This window comes from Pelophylax lessonae (assembly GCF_965119305.1).
Source record: "Pelophylax lessonae genome assembly, chromosome: 9".
NCBI lineage: Eukaryota > Metazoa > Chordata > Amphibia > Anura > Ranidae > Pelophylax > Pelophylax lessonae.
Window position 1 is genome coordinate 268,340,945 of NC_138776.1, and position 23,841 is coordinate 268,364,785.

The following is a 23,841-nucleotide window of genomic DNA, read 5'->3' on the forward strand; positions in this document are numbered from 1 at the left end:
TCCAAATCATTTCAGTGTCCAGATGTCGGGATTCTGCGGCTGAGATGGCCAGATCTGTGTAGCTACACAAGAACAATGTAAAATGAAATAACTTTATTAAAAGCAAAGCAAAAGATACTCACACACCAACAAACAGCTAACACAAAAATGAACTGACCCACAACCAAAAAATGCCTCAGTAACGAAAACCCAACAAACTAACTATATACGATATATGCAAAATCGAAACAAGATGGGAAGCATGGGTAACAGGTCTTCTGTGGATCCTCTGAAGTCAGTAAAGCGTGGACTTCTTTGAAGAACATTTCCAACACTCAGGAATACGGCTTCTCACAAATGTGATTCCTACGATGTCTGCAAGAGATTGGACTTTTCTGAAAAACACTTCCAGCACCCAGAACAGGAATATGGCTTCTCACCCGTGTAAAGCCTTTAATCAATAAGAAGGTTTTGATTTCTATGGGCAACATTCCCCACACTCAGGACAGGAATATAGCTTCTCACTCATGTGATTTCTACAATGTCTGCAAAACATGGGATTTCTCTAAAAATATTTTCTGAACTCAGGACAGGAATAAGGCTTCTCACCCATGTGGGGTTTTTAACGTCTGACAAGCGTTGATTTCTGCGGGATAACACGGCCCACAACCGGGACAGGAATACGGCTTCTCACCCATGTCGGGTTTTTAATGTCTGACAAGTATGGATTTCAGCAGAAAACACTGCCCACACCCAGGACAGAAATACGGCTTCTCACCCATATGGGATATTTAATGTCTGACAAGCGTTGAATTTTGTGGATAACACTGCCCACACTCAGGACAGGGATACGGCTTCTCATTCCTGTGGGGTTTTTAATGTCTGATATGCGTAATTTTTTGTAGATAACACTGCCCGCACCCAGGACAGGAATATGGCTTCTCACCCATGTGGGATATTTAATGTCTGACCAGCATTGATTTCTGTGGGATAACACTGCCCACACCCGGGACGGGAATACGGCTTCTCACCCAGATTTCTGTGGATAACATTGCCCACACCCAGGACAGGAATTCGGCTTCTCACTCATATGGGATATTTACTGTCTTACCAGCGTTGAATTTTGCAGGATGACACTGCCCAGTGCCCACACCCGGGACATGAATACGTCTTCTCCCCCATGTGGGGGTTTTTAATGTCTGACAAGTGTTGATTTCTGTGGATAACACTGCCCACACCCAGGGACATGAATACGTCTTCTCACCCATGTGGGGGTTTTTAATGTCTGACAAGCGTTGATTTCTGTGGATAACACAGCCCACAGTCAGGACAGGAATATGGCTTCTCACCCATGTGGGATATTTAATGTCTGACCAGCGTTGATTTTTGTGGATAGCACTGCCCACACCCGGGAAAGGAATATAGCTTCTCACCCATGTGGGACTTTTAATGTCTGACCCGCGTTGATTTCTGCGGATAACACTGCCCACACATGGGACAGGAATACGGCTTCTCCCCCATGTAGGACTTTTAATGTCAGACCAGCGTTAATTTTTGTGGATAACACTTCCCGCACCCGGGACAGGGATATGGACTCTCCCATGTAAAATCTATGATGTGTGACAAATTCTAATTTCAGTGGAACATTTCCCGCACACCAGGAAGAATTACTTTTATTTTTATTTTTTTATTATTATTTATTTTTCCTCTGTGTGAGATTTTTGATGATTGCAAAGTTGGGACTTCTCTGTAAAACATTTCCCGCACTCGGAACAGGTATATGGCCTCACTCCTGTGTGGGATTTCACATGTCTGAGAAGTGTTGTCTTCAGTGGATAAGACTTCCCGCACTCAGGACAGGAGTATGGCTTCACCCCTGTGTGAGAAGTTTGATGGCTGTCAAGATGTGATTTCTGTAGAAAACATTTTCCGCACTCAGAGCAGGTATATGGCTTCTACCCAGTGTGAGTTCTATGATGAACGTCAAGATGGGATTTAGATGCAAAACATTTCCCGCACTCTGAACAGCAATGCGACTTTTCACGTAAGTGGATTCTTTGATGTCGGAAAAGCGTTGATTTCCGCGGATAACAGTTCCCGCACTCGGGACAGGAATACGGCCTCTCCCCTGTGTGAGATTTTTGATGGATGACAAGTTCTGATTTCCATGTAAAACATTTCCCGCACTCAGAGCAGGAATACAGATTCTCACCTGTGTGGGTTTTTATATGTCTAACAAGTCTTGATTTCTGTGAAAAACATTTCCCGCACTCAGAGCAGGAATACGGCTTCTCACCTGTGTGGGTTGTTAGATGTCTGACAAGTGTTGATTCCTGCGAAAAACATTTCCCGCACTCAGGACAGGAATACGGCTTCACGCCTGTGTGAGAGCTTTGATGTTTGACAAGTGCTGATTTCTGATGAAAGCTTTTCCCGCACTCAGGACAAGAATATGGTCTCACCCCTGTGTGACGTATTTGATGTCTGTCAAGCTGTGATTTCTGTGGAAAACATTTCCCGCACTCAGAGCAGGTGTACTGCATCTCCCCTGTGTGAGTTCTAAGATGGACGTAAAGATTGGACTTCTCTGAAAAACACTTTCCGCACTCAGAACAGGAATACGGCTTCTCACCTGTGTGGGATTTTAGATGTCTGACAAGTGTTGATTTCATCGGATAAGATTTCCCGCACTCAGGACAGGAATACGGTCTCTCCCCTGTGTGAGAAGTTTGATGGCTGACAAGCTCTGATTTCCATTTAAAACATCTCCCGCACTCAGAGCAGGAATACACCTCCCCCCCTGTGTGAGTTCTACGATGGACGTAAAGACTGGACTTCTCTGAAAATGTTTTCCCACACTCCGAGCAGGAATATGGTCCCTCCCCGGCGTGAGTCTTTCGATGTCTGACAAGTGTTGATTTAAGCGGAAAACATTTCCCGCACTCAGGACAGGAATAGGGTCTCTCCACTGTGTGACATTTTTGATGTTTGGCAAGTTCTAATTTTCTTTTAAAACATTTTCCGCACTCAGAGCAGGAATACAGCTTCCATCTTGCCTGATTTCTTTGATGTTTAAAAGGACCTAAATCTGAGCTAAAAGTTTCCCCAGAATCCGGACAGGAAAATTTCCCCTCCCCCTGAATTCCGGCACCGTCCCTCACAGTACGAGGTTGTTCAGAGTCAGAGAGACTCCATGGTCTATCCACACTGTGAAGTCCACCATCCATAGTGGAGTTCATTGTCTTTTCTCCTCCACAATCTCCTGTGATGTCCTCATCTTCCATTTTACAACCTGGAGATAAAGTGAGACGATCCTTTGAGGGTTTCTCCATGGCGTGTCCTGGAAAAATATAAAAACATTGTCAATAGATCTGAGAGGGTTAGTTCACTTACATCAAGATTCCATCTGGATCAGGTAGATATGAGTGAGCAGATGTTCTCTGTGAATGTCCCAACCAGCTGGGACTCTTCCACTCTTCAGTCAAAGGGCCTTTGGTCCTCCTCCCAGATCACTTCTACATTTACACAGCCTTGTCAGAAGAGCAGGAACCAATGGGGACTGGGAGGTCCATGCTCTTTACACAACCACAAGCCTAGGCACTGGGTCATGTGATCTCTGATAAACAAGAGGGTCAACGTTCAGATTTGCAGACCCTTTACCATAGAACAAGTGACCATAGGCCTAGGCTTCTGGTGATATGCAGCACTGGAGGGAGCTTGCAGCAGGATTTACTCCTGGAAAGTTAAGTTTTCCAGTCTTTATGTTACTCCTTACTTTTCATCCCAGCAAGACTGGTAATAGAGTTTTATGGTAACATTTAGCTAGAAGTCTGCTGGAAGAAGAGGGACCAACCTAAGAAAGACTCAATCTGTGTTCTCATATCTGTGCTACTGTAACTAGGAGTGACACACAACCTAATACTGCCAGCTGAACCCCAGGACGGGTATCAGTACAGGGAGGTGACCATTATCAACCTCTTATTAGCTGATATCACTCAGCTCCCACCCTACTCTGGACCAATCAGTGAGCAGTAACAGAGCAGAGATAAGAGAAGAATATATTATGGGTCACCTGTACTGATCTCTGTAGGAGTGTCCTCCACTATGAATGTCCTCGTCATTCCAGCCTCCTCCGTATATTGCTGATCATCCCTCACATACGTCTCTTCTACTTCACCCTCAACTTTCATCTTCATCAGATCTTCACCCTAAACCAACAGAATGGCAGAAAATAACATCTGTAACATAGAAGTATTTATGATGTGAGATCACATAGAAAATATCATCTTGTAGAGTCCACACATCGTCTCCACATGTCAGAGGGTTCAATCACTTTATGTTCCCGACCCTCAACTCCACCCACCTGATGATGGTGAGGGATGGTGTGATCTTCCTGTGTGGAATCCCGGGAATACAGAGGACGGAGACATCTCTCTGGTGGGTTTCTGTAGCTGGATGATTCCACCATGGTGTCCTGGTACAGATCTTTGTGTCTTTCCTCCATCAACCCATCCTCCTCTTTTATCTCTTCTTTAACCTCAACCTTAGAATCACTCAGGTTTCCACTCTGAATATATAATAAAAATGACATCAATGGTAACAATGCAGATAATGTACAGATCCTAATGATACTATCAGTGATTGTTCCTCATCTACCTGATGATGGTGAGGGATGGTGTGACCTTCCTGTGTGGAATCCCGGGAATACAGAGGACGGGGACATCTCTCTGGTGGGTTCCCATTACTGGATTCATCTGTAGGAAACACACACACTGACTGAATACATTGTTTCTATGTGTTTATCAGATGATGGGGGATCTAGGTGGAGCCTCCGTACTGCTCTCTGAATATATTATGGCTCACCTGTGCTGATGTCTGTAGGAGTGTCCTCCTCTTTGAATGTCCTCATCATTCCAGCCTCCTCCATACATTGCTGATCATCCCTCACATACATCTCTTCTACTTTACCCTCAACTTTCATGTTCATCAGATCTTCACCCTAAACAAAGAAAATTATAGAAAATATCTTGTAGGATCCATACATCATCTCCACAAGTCATTTCATGTTCTAGATGCTTCATCCCACCAACCTGATTTTCTTGTGTACAATCCCGGGAATACAGAGGACGGGGACATTTCTCTGGTGGGTTCCCAATACTGGATCCATCTGTAGGAAACACACACACTGACTGAATACATTGTTTCTATGTGTTTATCAGATGATGGGGGATCTAGGTGGATCCTCCGTACTGCTCTCTCCTTTACAATAAAGTCTCCTCTTACCCGGTGATGTGAGGGGCGGCTGATTCTCCATCATGACGTCCTTGTAGAGATCCTTGTGTCCTTCTAAATACTCCCACTCCTCCATGGAGAAATAGACAGTGACATCCTGACACCTTATAGGAACCTGACACACACAATGATACAATCACCATCCAGACACATCCTGTTACTGGATAATACAACCCCCCTACGTGAATTAGTATGGGGTACATAGTACCCCTCCATAATACCCCTAGGTATAAAGGCTTCCAAACATTTTACAAGTCCTTTAATTAAAAAATAAAAATGTCAAAAACAACGTTACTTGTTTTAAATCCATTGTCAATCCCGATGCTTGCCAATTCGCAGAAAAACAAAAATGACCCAATGTACACAACTGATCCTGCCAGTACTTATGGCCAAATGACAGATCCCTGAGCTATATAAAAGAAAGGACTGGGTTACAGGTGACATCATTGACCAAATTTGGTCAATGTCAATACCCAAATAAGGCCAGTGGCCATATTTGGGCAATGATGTCACTGCTATTCCTGTCCCTTTGTTTAAGTGGCGGGGATTCCCAGCGACATGAATTGTCTCTAGGGACGCTGTGGGTGCCAGCATCCACAGCTTCCTTAGAAACCAGTGATAAAGGGAAGCTATCAAAGAGTGAAGCAAAATAAATACTTCTTCTACAATGATGCTCATCTCCTGCTGAACAGGGGCCATATAGGCAGCAGTTCAGTCATTCCTTCAAACTAGGGTTGCCACCTCATCCCTTTACCATCCCTTTAAACCCGAACACCTATTAATTGTACAGGTTCTGTGGCTGATTAAGGTGGTAATTAAAATCACTTGGTGCCTTCTCTGCAATAAATTAGCCTCAGAACCGATGTAATTCATATATGTATGGGCTTAAAGTAGGGATCGACCGATTATGGGCAAGGCCGATATATCGAGGGCCGATATGCACTTTCCCCTATATATCGGAATCGGCCCTGGAGGTTACCGACATTGCCGTGACGTCATTACGTATGTTGCGCCACACGCCTTTGTGCACTGGGACAGCTTCAGCCTTCTTAGGCTGCTTCCCTCAGCCTCGTCTGGATTCGGAGCATCTCGGGACAGTGAGTGTACAGTGCACACAGTATGTTTAACACAGCCGCCACATACATACTGTACACCCACCCACCCACAGCTGCCCGGTGCCAGTCAGCCAGCCACCCAACCACACACATACATACAGGCCTGTACCAGCCAGCCACAGGCCCTGGGCCTGTACCAGCCAGCCACCCACCACACAGGGTGCCAGCCAGCCAGCCACCAAAGGGTGCCAGCCAGCCACCCACCCACCAAAGGGTGCCAGCCAGCCACCCACCACAAGGTGCCAGCCAGCCACCCACCCACCCACCACAGGGTGCCAACCAGCCAGCCATCCACCAAAGGGTGCTAGCCACCAAAAGGGTGCCAGCCAGCCACCCTCCACAGGGTGCCAGCCATCCACCAAAGGGTGCCAGCCAGCAAGCCACCCAAACAAACATGTTCAGTAACAGATTTGTGTCGAAAAGTGTGTTTATTTTGCAAAAAACTTTAAATGTTCAAAATATCGGCCCATATCGGCTGATACCGATATGCAATGGCCAAAATATTGGTATCGGCAACGAAAAAAACGATATCGGTCGATCCCAAGTTTAAAGGCATGAGGCGAAAACTCTACTTCAAACCCCCCAAAACAGCCTAGGTTTGGACCGAACCTGAACCGAAACGGCTCATCCCCACTGCTGACCACGGTCAAGGCTGTGAAAGGCATTGTGGGGGATCAACAAAATGAATTAACCACAAATTCCACCAAAATTTATATTCTGGACTTTTGAATTTTGTTAAAGTTTACCCGAATCTCATCCGTCATTACAATAGACTGCTAAGGTGAGAAGGTGACACATCCCCAACATGCAGAGAATTTGGGGAATAAGTGAGGAAATGTTGTGACCCTGAAGGGGTTGATCTAGGTTTCAACACTATATACATGTGTATCATCATCATCTGGAGAAAAAAGACGTCACAGTGACTATGGAGGAAGAGGACAGACATGACGGGGGGGGGGGGGGGTTACTGGGTGTAAATAGAAAATAAGATCTTATTACCTCCTCTGATGCCACTTTCAGCAACGTCTCCTCGCTACTTCCTCTTGACTCGGCTCACCCAAAATTTTCAATTTATTACCTGACATCACTTCCTACCTGTACCTGACATCACTTCTCGTCTTCCATAGAGACTTCCTGTCTGGGTTGAAGTGAGATCACCACCTTGTGGAGCTCAGAGGAACTGCAGCCCCGAGAAACGTCTCGTAGTGTGAACACGGCCTTGTGCTGTGTGTGTGTATGTACTGTATATCCCTATACATGGGGTCATCTCCACTCCCACCAAGGGAGAGAGAAATATATTACGGGCCTGGATAAATGGAGAGATTTTACTTAAATAGATTTTGAATTGAGATAATTAATTTTGCTTAATGCTCTAATTGGCAACCAAGTATTGGAGGTGTCATGGCTACTTTGCAGTAAGGTGCACATGGAAGGGCAATGCATTGTCAAATGTTTGGGCTTCTTTATTTCTATATTTTGTAACTTTTTTTCATGAATGAGCACCCATGTACCCACTACTCATTCACATGGGGGGCAGTATCTGTGGTCCCCCTTATTATTAAAGGGGGCATCCAGATTCCGATAAGCCACCTGCTCACAAACCCCCAAAGCCAGCGGGGAAAAAATTGTGGGGAAGAAGCCCTTGTCCTCATTAATATAGGGACAAGGTGCTTTACCACGTTGAGGACATGTATGATTCAGAAGGGGGGGGGGCACACTTTGGCTCCCCCTTTACTGGTAAGCCAGGCTCCATGCTTGGATTATGGGTCTGGTATGGATTTCCTGGGGGACCTTAAGTATTTTTTTTTTTGTATTATGTACCCCCGTAAAATCCATACTAGACTCAAAGTGTCTGGTATGTATTTTAGGGGTAATCTACGCATTTGTTTTCTGCGCTTGAACATTTTTCCATGGGCAGTCCCTTCTCCTCATTCTATAGATTTACACCCTCTTGCCTGTTAGTTCAAAATGGGTATTTTTAATTTGATAGATTTGGCTCCCATTGATTTCAGTGGGGTTGAGGGTTCAGCATCTGGTCTTCTTTGAAGTGCGCCAAGCCCTGCTCTAACCAAACCCAGTGCAGTTTGGCTCATCTCTGCTGCTAAAGTGAAGACTGGACCTTTAATGGTGCTCAAGGCTAAACACGGACTGGCCAGACTGGGGAAAAGACAGAATCTATCCCATTGAGACCATCCTTTCACACCAAAGTAAATATTCTTTATAAGTGAGATGGTAGACTTTGTTGAAGGTCAATTTCCTAGCTTTCAGGAGTAGAGAAATTATCAAATCTGAGTTGGGACAATCAGACCCATGTCCCTCAGAATCTAGGCTTCAATAAGCAAGCTGTTGAGGCCAGCAACCAAGAATCAGAGTGGTGAACCAGACCCTGGGCTGGATCTGAGAGGACCCACAGATTGTATGCCAGGCACCCCACAAGTTTCCAGTACCATGTCCTCTTGGGCCAATTTAAAGCAACGAGACTCATCGGATGTCCTCCATCTTAATCCTTCGGGGTAATCAAGGAAGGAGCTTCTGAGGGGGAAAGCATAGATCAAGTTGAACTGATTCCAAGGGGTCACCAAAACATGCACTGCAAAATGCTAGAGGATCCCTGGAACTGGAGACAAACTGCTCAAATTGTCAAACCTGGAAGCCAGGAGGTCCACATTTAGTATCTTCCACCTACTACAGAGTGCTTGAAACATCTCGGGGTAAAGAGATCATTCTATGGGTTCCAGACATTAATGACTGATTGAAACTGGTCAGCGTTCCATTCCCACCAGAGGTTTGTGGCCATAGAAGCTGGGGGCTCCGGGTAACCCCTGTGGGCGTCAGTTTAGAACAATGTAAAAACACACATTAGGCTCCCTCTAGGGCAGGGGTCTCCAAACTACGGCCCTACAGTTTTTCAGGAACTACAATTCTCATCATGCCTAGACATGTCTGTGAATGTCAGAGTTTTACAATGCTTCATGGGACGTGTAGTTCGGCAACAGCTGGAGGGCCGTAGTTTGGAGATCTCTGCTCTAGGGCAATACCCTGGCTTACTGCAGTGGTGATCTGGAATGTGCCCTGTGGTCCGCATGGTACATACAGGTTGTAGCGTGCCAGGCAGGGTCCAGCAGAATATGACCCCTCTGGACAGTCATTGCCTCCTCAGTGGGTATACCCCTAATGTGTCTTTGGGGACAGCGTTCCACCACATGGCCGTGGACCTGTAGAGCAGGGGTCCCCAACCCATTGGGCCATAGACCGATGCCAGTCTGTGCCCTGTTTGCATCCGGGCTGCACTGAAAGAGCTGCAGTGGCCAAGCAGAGAGATGACATCATTGCCTCTCACCGCCTGCCCTGCAACTCCGCTGCTGGGTCCTCGTTCTCACATTGACCCTAAATTCTTAAAAAGTGGCAAGCTGCATCTGGTGGCAGGCAATGGTGGCAAATGACAGACTGCATCTGGTGGCAGGTAATGGTGGCAAATGACAGGCTGCATCTGGTGGCAGGCAATGGTGGCAACTGGCAAGTGACAGGCTTCATCTGGTGGCAGGCAATGGTGGGCCCTAAAATGGAACTTTCTCTGGTGGACTTCAAAATGGAACTTCCTCTGGTGGACCTCAAAATTTAACTTTCTCTGGTGGACCCCAACGTGGAACTTTCTCTGGTGGATCCCAAAATTGAACTTTCTTTGGTGGGCCCCAAAATGGAACTTTCTCTGGTGGGCCCAAAAATGGAACTTTCTCTAGTGGACCCCAAAATTGAACTTTCTTTGGTGGGCCCCAAAATTGAACTTTCTCTGGTGGACCCCAAAACTGAACTTTCTCTGGTGGGCCCCAAAATGGAACTTTCTCTGGTGGACCAAACGTGGAACTTTCTCTGGTGGACCCCAAAATTGAACTTTCTTTGGTGGGCACCAAAATGGAACTTTCTCTGGTAAATCCCAAAATGGAACTTTCTCTGGTGGACCCCATGCAGATGCAGATTCTCTATATACCGTATTTGGGTAATAAAACAATGGAACAATATAATGGTTTTGTGACAAGTTTTGGCATCGGGAGGAAAGGCGATGTTGTTGGAAGAAAAGTTTTTGTGCCGTGTTGGAAAATTGGACAGGTCTGGAAGACGGACCCCAAAACTGAACTTTCTCTAGTGGGCCCAAAATGGATTTTTCTCTGGTGGACCTCAAAATGGTACTTTCTCTGGTGGGCCCCAAAAATTGAACTTTCTCTGGTGGGCCCCAAAAATGGAACTATCTCTGGTGGGCCCCAAAATGGAACTTTCCCTGGTGAGCCCCAAAATGGAACTTTCTCTGGTGGGCCCCAAAATGGAACTTTCTCTGGTGGGCCCCAAAATGGAACTTTCTCTGGTGGGCTCCAAAATGGAACTTTCTCTGGTGGACCCCAAAACCAAACTTCCTCTGGTGGGCCCCTGAAATACATTTGTGGGGTGGTTTTGTACCTCCCCTATTTATTATAAACATGTATTCTCTTGTCTATTCCTATGATGGTCTATCAAATCTCTGATAAGGTTAATGGAGGGTACAATGACAATGCTAGCTATAAAAATAAAGACACTGCTTAAATAAGAAAGGATCTCATTTATTATAAAGAAAGTAGAAATGCTAACCTAAAACACTAAAAAGGATACTACAGAGCATATAACCCAATAACAATCGCAGATACTTTACATATGGGCGTCCTCGGGATTTGATATCTTTCAGCTGGGCTCAATCACACAAGAGAGAGTTTCAAAGTCCACTCAGACACCACCCACATGAACACCCACTGTCTGCTTGTCCAATGACAATTCATAAGAGGCCATCCTTCCTAATCAACAGGAAGTATCTCATCTTTCCAGGAAGCATGTTATATTCTCCCACTAGGGGCGCCATCCGTCCACGAATCACTGATTTTGACCTGGGTCATCTTTCAGTAACAGCTGGCCTTTGATGTTGGTATAACCTCCCTAGGAGGTCTTATCTGAGGCTCCTCTACCCCCATATCTCACAACAGGAGGCCTATGCGAGAACATCCTATAAAGATATGAATTCCTATTAATGACTCTTTGTCAGGAAGACCCTGCTGGGTAACCTTGCACTGCTGGCATTCCAGACCAGGTTTAATCAGGTTTCAACTATCCAGAAACATCTGATATTAGAAAACGAAAAACCCATGTTGCCTCCAACAGCCCCAAAACAAAACTTTATCTGGTGGGCCCCAAAACCAAATTTTCTCTGGTGGGTCCCAAAACCAAACTTCCTCTGGTAGGCCCAGGGCTTTTTTTCAGCAGGAAGGTGGGGGAACGCAGCTCCGGCACCTCCAGCACTGAATGTATGTAATAGCAAGGGGTGTGGGGTTTGTTGGAGGGTCTCTTGATGCTGGCTGCTTGGGGATCTATTGTCACTGGTAAGGATCTGTTATTGTGTGAGGGTCTATTGTTGCTGCCTGGGGGGTCTTATGTTGTTGGTAGGGATTTCCTGTTGAGGTAGAGGTCTATTGTTGGCTTATCTATTGATTCTGGTTGCTGGGAGAGCCGTAGTTGCTACTGGAGCGGGTCGAATGTTGCTGGGGTGGATCTTTTGTTGTTGGGTAAGGTATTTTGTTGTGCATGGGAGGTGGGTAGGGGGGTGGGACCAAGGAACAGTACTCAGAGGTGGGTAGTGGGTGGAGACAAGGGGGGAGTTCCTGCACCTAGTCTCTGAGAAAAAAAGCCCTGGGTAGGCCCCAAAAAACAAACTTTCTCTGGTGGGCCCCGAAACCAAACTTTCTCTGGTGGGCCCCAAAACCAAACTTTCTCTGGTGGGCCCCAAAACCAAACTTTCTCTGGTGGGCCCCAAAAAACAAACTTTCTCTGGTGGGCCCCAAAACCAAACTTTCTCTGGTGGGCCCCAAAACCAAACTTTCTCTGGTGGGCCCCAAAACTAAACTTTCTCCGGTTGGCCCAGGGTTTGTTTTTCAGCAGGAACGCAGGGTTCCGGCACCTCCAGCACCGAATGTATGTAATAGCAAGGGGTGTGGGGTTTGTTGGAGGGTCTCTTGATGCTGGCTGCATGGGGATCTATTGTCACTCGTAAGGATCTGTTATTGTGTGAGGGTCTATTGTTGCTGCTGGTGGATCTATTTTTGCTGCCTGGGGGTTATTTTGTTGATAGGGATTCCATGTTGAGGTAGAGGTCTATTGTTGGCTTATCTATTGATTCTGGTTGCTGGGAGAGCCGTAATTGCTACTGGAGGGAGTTGAATGTTGCTGGGGTGGCTCTTTTGTTGTTGGGTAAGGTATTTTGTTGTGCATGGGAGGTGGGTAGGGGGGTGGGACCAAGGAACAGTGCTCAGAGGTGGGTAGTGGGTGGAGACAAGGGGTGACTAAGAAGGGGGGGGGGGAATTCCTGCACCTATTCTCCGAGAACAAAAGCCCTGGGTAGGCCCCAAAACCAAACTTTCTCTAGTGGGCCCCAAAATGGAACTTTCTCTGGTGGGCTCCAAAACCAAACTTTCTCTGGTGGGCCCCAAAACCAAACTTTCTCTGGTGGGTCCCCAAAGCAAATTTTCTCTGGTGGGTCCCAAAACCAAACTTTCTCTAGTGGGTCCCAAAATGGAACTTTCTCTGGTGGCCCCCAAAACCAAACTTTCTCTGGTGGGTCCCAAAACCAAACTTTCTCTAGTGGGTCCCAAAACCAAACTTTCTCTGGTGGGCCCAAAACCAAACTTGCTCTGGTGGGTCCCGAAAACCAAACTTTCTCTGGTGGGCCCCAGTCTGAGCTTTTTTATATAGAAGATATTTTTTGAGTTCGGGGTGCTCAATTTATCTTGAGGGTTTGTGTGGGATGTTTGTTGGCTGGGACCATGAGCTTTGTGTGGAAAAACATCCCTCAGCATAGGAATATGTCTTCTCCCCCATATGAATATCTGTAGACAGGACTTCTGAAGGACATTCCCCGCACTTTGTGCAGGAATAGGTCTTCTCGCCCTTGTGAATCCTCTGATGCTTGTAAAAACAGGACTTCTGTGAGAACATTTCCCGCACTCTGGACAGAACCAGGTCTTCTGCCTGCATGGATCCTCTGATGTAAGTAAAGAGTAGACTTCTATGAGAACATTTCCCACACTCAGGACAGGAATACGGCTTCTCACCCATGTGGGATTTTTGATGTCTGACAAGTGTGGATTTCAGCAGAGAACACTTCCCACTCCCGGGACAGGAATATGGACTCTTCCCTTGTAAAATCTTTGATATGTTACAAGTTCTAATTTCAGCGGAACATTTCCCGCACACAAGGAAGAATTACTGCTTCTGACCCGTGTGAGTTTTAATATGTCTGTAAAGACGGGACCTCTCTGGGAAACATTTCCCGCACTCGGGACAGGTATATGGCCTCACTCCTGTGTGGGATTTCACATGTCTGATAAGTGTTGTCTTCAGCGGATAAGACTTCCCGCACTCAGGACAGGAATACGGTCTCTCCCCTGTGTGAGAAGTTTGATGTCTGTCAAATTCAGCTTTCCGTAGATAACTTTTCCCGCACTCAGAGCAGGTGTACATCTTCTTCCCAGTGTGAGTTCTATGATGGGCGTAAAGATGGGACTGCTCCGCAAAACCTTTCCCGCACTCAAAACAGGAATACGGCTTCTCGCCTGTGTGGGTTTTTAGATGATTGACAAAATCTGCTTGCTGTAGATAACATTTCCCGCACTCAGAGCAGGAATACATCTTCACCCCTGCATGAGTCCTATGATGTAAATAAAGACTTGATTTAGAGCTAAAACTTTCCCCACATACGGGACAGGAAAATGTCTCCTCCCCCTGAATTCCGGAAGCTTCCCCCACAGTACGAGGTTGCTCAGAGTCAGAGGGATTCCATGGTCTATCTGCACTGTGAAGTCCACCATCCATAGTGGAGCTCATTGTCTTTTCTCCTCCACAATCTCCTGTGATGTCCTCATCTTCCATTTTACAACCTGGAGATAAAGTGAGACGATCCTTTGAGGGTTTCTCCATGGCGTGTCCTGGAAAAATATAAAAACATCATCAATAGATCTGAAAGGGTTAGTTCACTTCCATCAAGATTCCATCTGGATCAGGTAGATATGAGTGAGCAGATGTTTTCTGTGGATGTCCCAACCAGCTGGGACTCTTCCCCTCTTCAGTCAAAGGGCCTTTGGTCCTCCTCCCAGATCACTTCTACATTTACACAGCCCTGTCAGAAGAGCAGGAACCAATGGGGATTGGGAGGTCCATACTCTTTACACAACCACAAGCCTAGGCCCTGGGTCATGTGACCTCTGAGGTCCAAATTTCAGACATGCAAGACTTTAGAAAAAGAACAAGTGACCATAGGCCTAGGCTTCTGGTGGAGTAAGCTTCACGTTTTTTCTCCTGGGAAGATAGGGGTTTCGGTCTTTATGTTTCTCCCTACTTTTCATCCCAACAAGGCTTTTTAAATATAGTTTTAGGTTAACACTTAGCTATGGAAGAGGGACCTGCTTATAGAAGAGGAACCAACCAATTACAGCTAACCTGTGATCTCAACCCAACCCAACCATATCGGAAAATATATTACGGCTCACCTGTGCTGATCTCTGTAGGAGTGTCCTCCTCTATGAATGTCCTCGTCGTTCCAGCCTCCTCTGTAGATTGCTGATCATCCCTCACATACTTCTCTTCTACTTCACCCTCAACTTTCATGTTAATAATCCCTTCATCCGAAACCAACAGAATGGTAGAAAATAACATCTGTAACATAGAAGTATTTATGATGTGAGATCACATAGAAAATATCATCTTGTAGAGTCCACACATCGTCTCCACATGTCAGAATGTTCAATCACTTTATGTTCCCGACCCTGAGGGATGGTGTGACCTTCCTGTGTGGAATCCCGGGAATACAGAGGACAGGGACATCTCTCTGGTGGGTTCCTGGTATTAGGTGGCTCCATCATATCCTTGTGTCCTTCAGAAAGCTCCTCCATCGCCCCATACGCCTCATCCTCCTCTTTATACTCGTCTTTAATATTATTACAATCTCTGAGGTTTCCACTCTGAATATATAAATATATTTATTGTAACAATCAGGCTTGTGTATAAAATATAACTATCAGTGATTGTTCCTCATCTACCTGATGATGGTGGGGGATGGTGTGACCTTCCTGTGTGGAATCCCGGGAATACAGAGGATGGGGACATCTCTCTGGTGGGTTTCTGTTATGAGGTATCTCCATCTTTATAGTTACATAGTTAGTGAGGTTGAAACCAGTCCATCCAGTTCAACCTATGATGTGTGTGTGTGTTTGCTGTTAACCGCACATTGTATACCCCTGTATGTTGTACATTGTATACCCCTGTATGTTGTACATTGTATACCCCTGTATGTTGTACATTGTAGACCCCTTTATGCTGTACATTGTATACCCCTGTATGTGGTACATTGTATACCCCTGTATGTTGTACATTGTATACCCCCTGTATGTTGTAGATTGTACACCCCTGTATGTTGTACATTGTATACCCCTGTATGTTGTACTTTGTATACCCCTGTATGTTGTACATTGTATACCCCTGTATGTTGTACATTGTATACCCCTGTATGTTGTACATTGTATACCCCTGTATGTCGTACATTGTATACCCCTGTATATCGTACATTGTATACCCCTGTATGTCGTACATTGTATACCCCTGTATGTTGTACTTTGTATACCCCTGTATGTTGTACATTGTATACCCCTGTATGTTGTACATTGTATACCCCCTGTATGTTGTACATTGTATACCCCTGTATGTTGTGGTCTTTAAGGTGCCCATCTAATCATTTTTTAAAACTATCGATGCTCCCTGCTGATACGACTACTTGTGGAAGAGAATTCCACGTTCTTACCAACCTGATAGTAAAGAACCCCTTATGCATTTTAAGGTTAAACCGCGTTTCCTCAAGTTTTAGTGAGTGGCCACGTGTCTTATTGTATCTCCTCTCTCTGAATAGTTTGTTCCTTATGCTCGGGTCACCAGTACAGTATTTGTACATTGATATCATATCCCCCCTCAATCGTCTCTTCTCCAGAGAGAATAAGTTCAGTGCTTGTAGTCTTTCCTCATAGCTGATGTCCTCCATTCCCCTAATTATTTTTGTTGCCCTTCTCTGGACTTTCTCCAGTTCCAGCACATCCTTCCTGAGGACCGGTGCCCAGAACTGGACAGCGTACTCCAGATGTGGCCGGACCAGAGTCTTGTAGAGAGGGAGAATAATTTCTTTATTTCTGGAGTGAATCCCCTTTTTTATACAACCCAGTATTCTGTTGGCTTTGCTTGCAGCGGCTTGGCATTGCATGCAACTGCTAAGCCTGTTGTCTACCAGTACCCCCAGGTCCTTTTCCATCTTAGATTCCCCCAGAGGTTCCCCCCCTAGCGAGTAGCTTGCGTTCGATTTTTTGACACCCAAGTGCATTACTTTACATTTTTCTACATTAAACCTCATTTGCCATGTAGTTGCCCACCCCGTTATTTTGTTTAGGTCCGCTTGTAAGGTTTCCACATCCTGCATAGAAGATATTGGCATGCTTATCTTAGTATTGTCCAAAAAATACTGAGATTGTCCTGGTTACCCCCTCCTCTAGATCATTTATGAATAAATTAAACAGGATTGGCCCCAGGACAGATCCTTGGGGAACCCCACTTTCCACACCCACCCAATCCGAGTACTCCCCATTTCTAACCACCCTTTGGACTCGCCCCTGGAGCCAGTTTTAAATCTAGGTACACACCCTATGGTCCACACCTATGTACATTAGTTTGTACAGTAAGCATTTGTGGGCTACTGTGTCAAATGCCTTTGCAAAGTCCAGATACACCACATCCACAGGCCTTCCTTTATCCACATAGCACCACATCCACAGGCCTTCCTTTATCCAGATACACCACATCCACAGGCCTTCCTTTTCCAGATACACCACATCCACAGGCCTTCCTTTATCCAGATACACCACATCCACTGGCCTTCCTTTATCCAGATACACCACATCCACAGGCCTTCCTTTATCCAGATATACCACATCCACAGGCCTTCCTTTATCCAGATACACCACATCCACAGGCCTTCCTTTATCCACATAGCACCACATCCACAGGCCTTCCTTTATCCAGATACACCACATCTACAGGCCTTCCTTTATCCAGATACACCACATCCACAGGTCTTCCTTTATCCAGATACACCACATCCACAGACCTTCCATTATCCAGATACACCACATCCACAGGCCTTCCTTTTCCAGATACACCACATCCACTGGCCTTCCTTTATCCAGATACACCACATCCACAGGCCTTCCTTTATCCAGATACATCACATCCACAGGCCTTCCTTTATCTAGATACACCACATCCACAGGCCTTCCTTTATCCAGATACACCACATCTACAGGCCTTCCTTTATCCAGATACACCACATCCAAAGGCCTTCCTTTTCCAGATACACCACATCCACAGGCCTTCCTTTATCCAGATACACCACATCCACAGGCCTTCCTTTATCCAGATACACCACATCCACAGGCCTTCCTTTATCCAGATACACCACATCCAAAGGCCTTCCTTTATCCAGATACACCACATCCACAGGCCTTCCTTTATCCAGATACACCACATCCACAGGCCTTCCTTTATCCAGATACACCACATCCACAGGCCTTCCTTTATCCAGATACACCACATCCACAGGCCTTCCTTTATCCAGATACACCACATCCACAGGTCTTCCTTTATCTAGATGGCAGCTCACTTCTTCATAGAAAGTTAATAGATTGGTCTGGCAAGAACGATTTTTCATGAATCCATTCTGATTACTACTAATAATACAGTTTTCATTACTAAAGTCTTGTATGTGGTCCCTTAACATCCCCTCCAATATCTTACATACTATTGATGTTAGGCTGACCGGTTTGTAATTCCTGGGATATATCTCGGCCCTTTTTTTAACTATTGGTACCACGTTGGCTTTTTTCCAATCAGCTGGCACCATTCCCGTCTGTAGACTATCCATAAATATAAAGAATAACGGTCTGGCTATCACCTGGCTGAGTTCTTTAAGGACCCTCGGGTGTAAGCCATCTGGTCCCGGTGACTTATTTATGTTAAGTTTTTCAAGTTTAGCTCTGAGTCTGTCTTCTGTTAACCATGGGGGTACTTCCTGAGGTGTATTATTTAGTTTAGCATTACAAGCTGGGTTAGTGTAGCCCCCCCCAATTATTTTGTGAAGACCGAAGAGAAGAAATTATTTAACACTTTCGCCTTCTCTCTGTCCTCTGTGGCCAGATTCCCTTCATCATTTTTTATGGGGCCAATGTGTTCTGGTCTCGCTTTCTTGCTATTTATATACTTAAAGAATTTCTTGGGGTTTTTTATTACTCTCTTCCGCTATATGTCTTTCGTGTTCTATTTTAGCCGCCTTGATTTCGCCTTTACATTTCTTTTTGCATTCTTTGTAATGTTGGAATGCTGCCAATGACCCCTCAGCTTTGTATTTTTTGAAGGCCTTTTCTTTAGTTTTAATATGCCTTTTTATGTTGGATTTTAGCCACCCTGGGTTTGTTTTTGCTCTTTTAAACTTATTCCCCTTTGGAATGCACTGGCCAATCCCTTTATTTAGTATGTTCTTGAAGCAATCCCATTTTTTATGTCCTTGTAGAGATGCTTGTGTCCTTCAGAAAGCTCCGTCATCACTCCATACTCCTCTCTTTTAACAATAATATTATCATCCCCGAGATTTTCACTCTAAATATATAAATACATTTATTCTAACAAACAAGTTTGTGTATAAAATATAACTATCAGTGATTGTTCCTCATCTACCTGATGATGGTGAGGGATGGTGTGACCTTCCTGTGTGGAATCCCGGGAATACAGCCGAGTGGGACATCTCTCTGGTGGGTTTCTGTTACCAGGTGGCTCCATCATAACATCCTTGTTTCTATCTGAAAACCCTTCCATAACTCCATACTCTTTGTCCTCCTCTTTAGACTCTTCTTTAACAACAATATTACCATCCCCGAGGTTTCCACTCTGAATATAAAATAAAACAATTATTGAAAGAAACATGCTTGTGTATAAATCATAACTACCAATGAATGTTCATTTTATACCTGAGCATGCTGAGAGTAGTTGTGATCTTCCTGTGTGGAATCCCGGGAATACAGAGGACGGGGACAACTCTCTGGTGGGTTTCTGTTATCAGATGGCTCCATCATGATATCCTTATAGAGATCATTGTGTCCTTCAGAAAACTTCATCACTCCATACTCCTCATCTGCCTTTTTAAACTCCTTTTTAACAGCAATAGTAGAATCTCTCAGGTTTCCGCTCTGAATAAATAATAAAAATGACATCAATGGTAACAATGCAGATAATGTACAGATCCTAATGATACTATCAGTGATTGTTCCTCATCTACCTGATGATGGTGGGGGATGGTGTGACCTTCCTGTGTGGAATCCCGGGAATACAGAGGAGGGGGACATCTCTCTGGTGGGCTCCTGGTTTTAGGTGGCTCCATTGTGACATCCTTGTGTCCTTCCGAAAGCTCCTTCATTAATCCATACTCCTCATCCTCCCCTTTATACTCTTCTTTAACATCAATCATATAATCCCCAAGGTTTCCACTCTGAATATAGAATAGGACATTTAGTGTAACACACAAGCTTGTGTATAAATCATAACTATCAGTGATTGTTCCTCATCTACCTGATGATGGTGAGGGATGGTGTGACCTTCCTGTGTGGAATCCCGGGAAGACAGAGGACGGGGACATCTCTCTGGTGGGTTCCCATTACTGGATCCATCTGTAGGAAACACACACACTGACTGAATACATTGTTTCTATGTGTTTATCAGATGATGGGGGATCTAGGTGGATCCTCCGTACTGCTCTCTCCTTTACAATAAAGTCTTCTCTTACCCGGTGATGTGAGGGGCGGCTGATTCTCCATCATGACGTCCTTGTAGAGATCCTTGTGTCCTTCTAAATACTCCCACTCCTCCATGGAGAAATAGACAGTGACATCCTGACACCTTATAGGAACCTGACACACACAATGATACAGTCACCATCCAGACACATCCCTTGTCTGTTACTGGATAATGTCCCAGAATTCCCAGCACCGCTCACCTCTCCTGTCAGCAGCTCCATCATCTTCTTAGTGACTTCTAGAATCTTCTCCATGTTGTGTCTCTCAGGTTTTAGGGAGTCACGTGGAGGCACTGTGATGGTCATATGACCATCTGACTTCAGAAGAGGAAATCTCTGTATTGGAGAACCAATAGGAATATCATGTTAGAATCCCAGAATCCTCCTCACCTCTCCGGTCAGGTCTGTTTTTTATTAACAGAGATAAGAGTGATGTCATGTGACCTCCCAGAATCCTCTTCACCTCTCCGTCAGGTCTGTGTTTTATTAATAGAGATAAGAGTAATGTCATGTGACCTCCAGAATCCTCCTCACCTCTCCGGTCAGCAGGTAGATGATCTCCAGGGTGAGGTTTAGTATCCTTTCGGTCATGTGATCCTCCTCCATCCTCATTGGTCATGTGACATATACAAGTTTCCTGTAGACCAATAATTGATAACAGAGAAAGATCTGGACTGTACTGGTTGTAGAATATTAGGATGGGGGTATACGAGGGATTGTAGTCGGGCTGCCACCAGCGGAAATTTGCTCATTTAGAGGTTTCTATGTCAGACTAAAGAGAAGGACAACCAAGGAGAGAAGAGAGCGAGGGATTTGGTTACAAAAGAACAGTCCCTCCGAATGCTTCCCACCATTCCCCCGCTTTCCTCTAATGTCTCTATTCTGCTATAGTAAAGGACAGACCTCTTCCTTCCCTCTCACTGAATGCAGTGGAGGTCTTTGTCTCGGTACGGGGGAATGAGATGTTGGGGGGTTGATGGAGCAACTAAAGATGAAGGAGAACAGGAGGGTTCACGCCCAATGGCCACAATGAGGTGGGGATTTTCATGATATCATTAACCTAATATAGCAACATTGCTGCTGACTAGAGATAAACACAGTGATGTCACAGTGACTATGGAGGAAGAGGACGAACATGATGGGGGGGGGGGGGTTACTTGGTGTAAATAGAAAATAATATCTTATTACCTCTTCAATTGCCACTTCCAGCAACGTCTCCTCTCTACTTCCTCCCGACTCACCTCTAACCTGGAAATTCCTATTTATACCTGACATCACTTCCCGTCTGTACCTGACATCACTTCCTGTCTTTCATAGAGAGATCACCACCTTGTGGATCTCAGAGGAACTGCAGCCCCGAGAAATGCCTCGTAGTGTGAATACGGCTTTGTCATTGTTGCCAAGTTTTCTTGGATGCTGCAGGTCAGTCTACAAGGCTGCCCACAAGGTTTAGGAGTGTGTCTACGGGAATGTTCGACCATTCTTCCAGGAGCTCATTTGTGAGGTCAGGTACTGATGTTGGAGGAGAAGGCTTGGCTTGCAGTCTCTGCTCTAATTTATCCCAAAAGTGTTCTATCGGGTTGAGGTCTGGACTCTGTGCAGGCCAGTCGAGTTCCTCCACCCCAAACTTGCTCATCCGTGTCTTTATGGACCTTGCTTTGTGCACTGGAACAGGAAGGGGCCATCCCCAAACTCTTCCCACAAAGTTGGGAGCATGAAATTGTCCAAAATGTCTTGGTATGCTGACGCCTTAAGAGTTCCCTTCACTGGAACTAAGGGGCCAAACCCAACCCATGGAAAAACCCCACAGCATAATTATGGACCTTGCTTTGTGCATTGGTCTGAATCATTTGGTGGAGGGGGGATTATGGTGTGGGGTTGTTTTTCAGGGGTTGGGCTTGGCCCCTTAGTTCCAGTGAAGGGAACTCTTAAGGCGTCAGCATACCAAGACATTTTGGACAATTTCATGCTCCCAACTTTGTGGGAAGAGCTTGGGGATGACCCCTTCCTGTTCCAACATGGCTGCACACCAGTGCACAAAGCAAGGCCCATAAAGACATAGATGAGCGAGTTTGGGGTGGAGGAACTGAATTAGCCTGCACAGAGGGTTGAGGACAAATGAGACCTCTTTTTGACATGAAATTGTCCAAAATGTCTTGGTATGCTGACGCCTTAAGAAGAATGTTCAAACATTCCCATAGACAACACTCCTAAAAATTCATCCCGAAGGTGTTCTATCGGGTTGAGGTCAGGACAAAGCAAGGTCCATAAAGACATGGTAGAGTTATGCCGTAAGTGTTCCGTTCACTGGAACTAAAGTGCCAAGCCCAACCCCTGGAAAACAACCCCACACTATAATCCCCCCTCCACCAAATGATTTGGACCAGTGCACAAAGCAAGCTCCATAAAGACATGGATGAGTAAGTTTGGGGTGGAGGAACGTGGCCTGCACAGAGTCCTGACCTCAACCCGATAGAACACCTTTGGGATGAATTAGAGCGGAGACTGCCAGCCAGGGGGGGACAGTACAGTTACAATACAGATTAGTACAGAAGGAATTGGAGGGCCCTGCCCATTGAGCTTACAATCGAAAGGGAGGGGAAGGAGGTACAAAAGATAATAGCTGAAGGGGATGAGCTTTTGGTAATATAGTGTGTTAGTAATTGGTACCTATATAAAAGGTAACACAAGTATATAGATATAATGTATCTATGTCTATGGACAGGTGGTTAGCAACAGATGCGTAGATAAATGTAGTCCCGACTTTACGAAGAGTTAAGACTAAAACTAAAACCTTACAGGATGGACCTTACTTGTAGTGTTAGAAAAAGGAATAAAGGAAAAGAAAAGGACATTTCATCAAAGAAATCTGAAGGCTGACTTTTATCCATCAACTTACAAAGAATATCGGGAGGTTAAGAACGAAAATATTTAAAACATTTTTTTGTTTCATACAAAAAAAAAGTGTTAACATATTTGCATTTTATAACAGGTAAATATGAAACTGAGTGAAACGCGTCGGAGCGTGGTGGGGGTCCAGGCTGACACTCGCTGACTATCACACAGCAGGCTTTGACTTGATGTGCGGCTCCCGGGACACCTATCACCCTCTACCATAGACGAGCTCCCTTCCCGGCCATCACTCACAGCGGTGGGCACAGGACTTTATTCCCATACAGTGAGGGGAAAAAAGTATTTGACCCCCTGCTGATTTTGTACGTTTGCCCACTGACAAAGAAATGATCGGTCTATAATTTTAATGGTCGGTTTATTTTACCAGTGAGAGACAGAATCATGTCGCAAAACATGACTTAGTAGTTGGTGGAGAAACCCTTGTTGGCAATCACAGAGGTCAGACCTTTCTTCTCGTTGTCCACCAGGTTTGCATCTCAGGAGGGATTTTGTCCCACTCCTCTTTTGCAGATCCTCTCCAAGTCATTAAGGTTTTGAGGCTGATGTTTGGTAACTCAAACGCTGTCAGGGATTCACTATTATGCACAGGCGCACTGG

General features: G+C 45.3%; 4 protein-coding genes across 4 annotated transcripts in view; all 4 read right to left on the reverse strand.

Annotated features, from left to right (window-relative positions):
- LOC309564458 (uncharacterized protein) overlaps positions 1–23,841 on the reverse strand; it is a 1,566,033-nt gene that overhangs the window by 380,969 nt on the left and 1,161,223 nt on the right. The window lies entirely within an intron of this gene.
- Positions 1–23,841, reverse strand: part of LOC309563998 (uncharacterized protein) — a gene marked incomplete at its 3' end in the record, with an annotated part of 71,590 nt that overhangs the window by 41,877 nt on the left and 5,872 nt on the right. The window contains 4 exon segments of the mRNA XM_082268625.1: positions 1,680–1,934; positions 1,938–3,319; positions 4,052–4,187; positions 19,819–20,028. Of these exon segments, the coding sequence (XP_082124751.1) occupies positions 1,680–1,934; positions 1,938–3,319; positions 4,052–4,187; positions 19,819–20,028 (1,983 nt within the window).
- Positions 4,832–19,518, reverse strand: LOC309563999 (uncharacterized protein; the record flags this gene model as incomplete). The annotated part of the gene is made up of 3 exons (XM_082268626.1): positions 4,832–4,978; positions 19,221–19,428; positions 19,511–19,518. 3 exons carry the CDS (start codon positions 19,516–19,518, stop codon positions 4,832–4,834), a joined length of 363 nt encoding a protein of 120 aa, XP_082124752.1.
- Positions 13,474–14,096, reverse strand: LOC309562908 (uncharacterized protein). The gene has a single exon (XM_082267228.1). The coding sequence runs from the start codon at positions 14,085–14,087 to the stop codon at positions 13,662–13,664; it is 426 nt and encodes a 141-aa protein (XP_082123354.1). The 5' UTR covers positions 14,088–14,096; the 3' UTR covers positions 13,474–13,661.

Bases quoted from the DNA above. Each gene is read 5' to 3' on its own strand.
- LOC309562908 (XM_082267228.1), bottom strand. From the start codon at position 14,087: ATGTATTCCTGCTCTGAGTGCGGGAAATGTTATCTACAGCAAGCAGAT.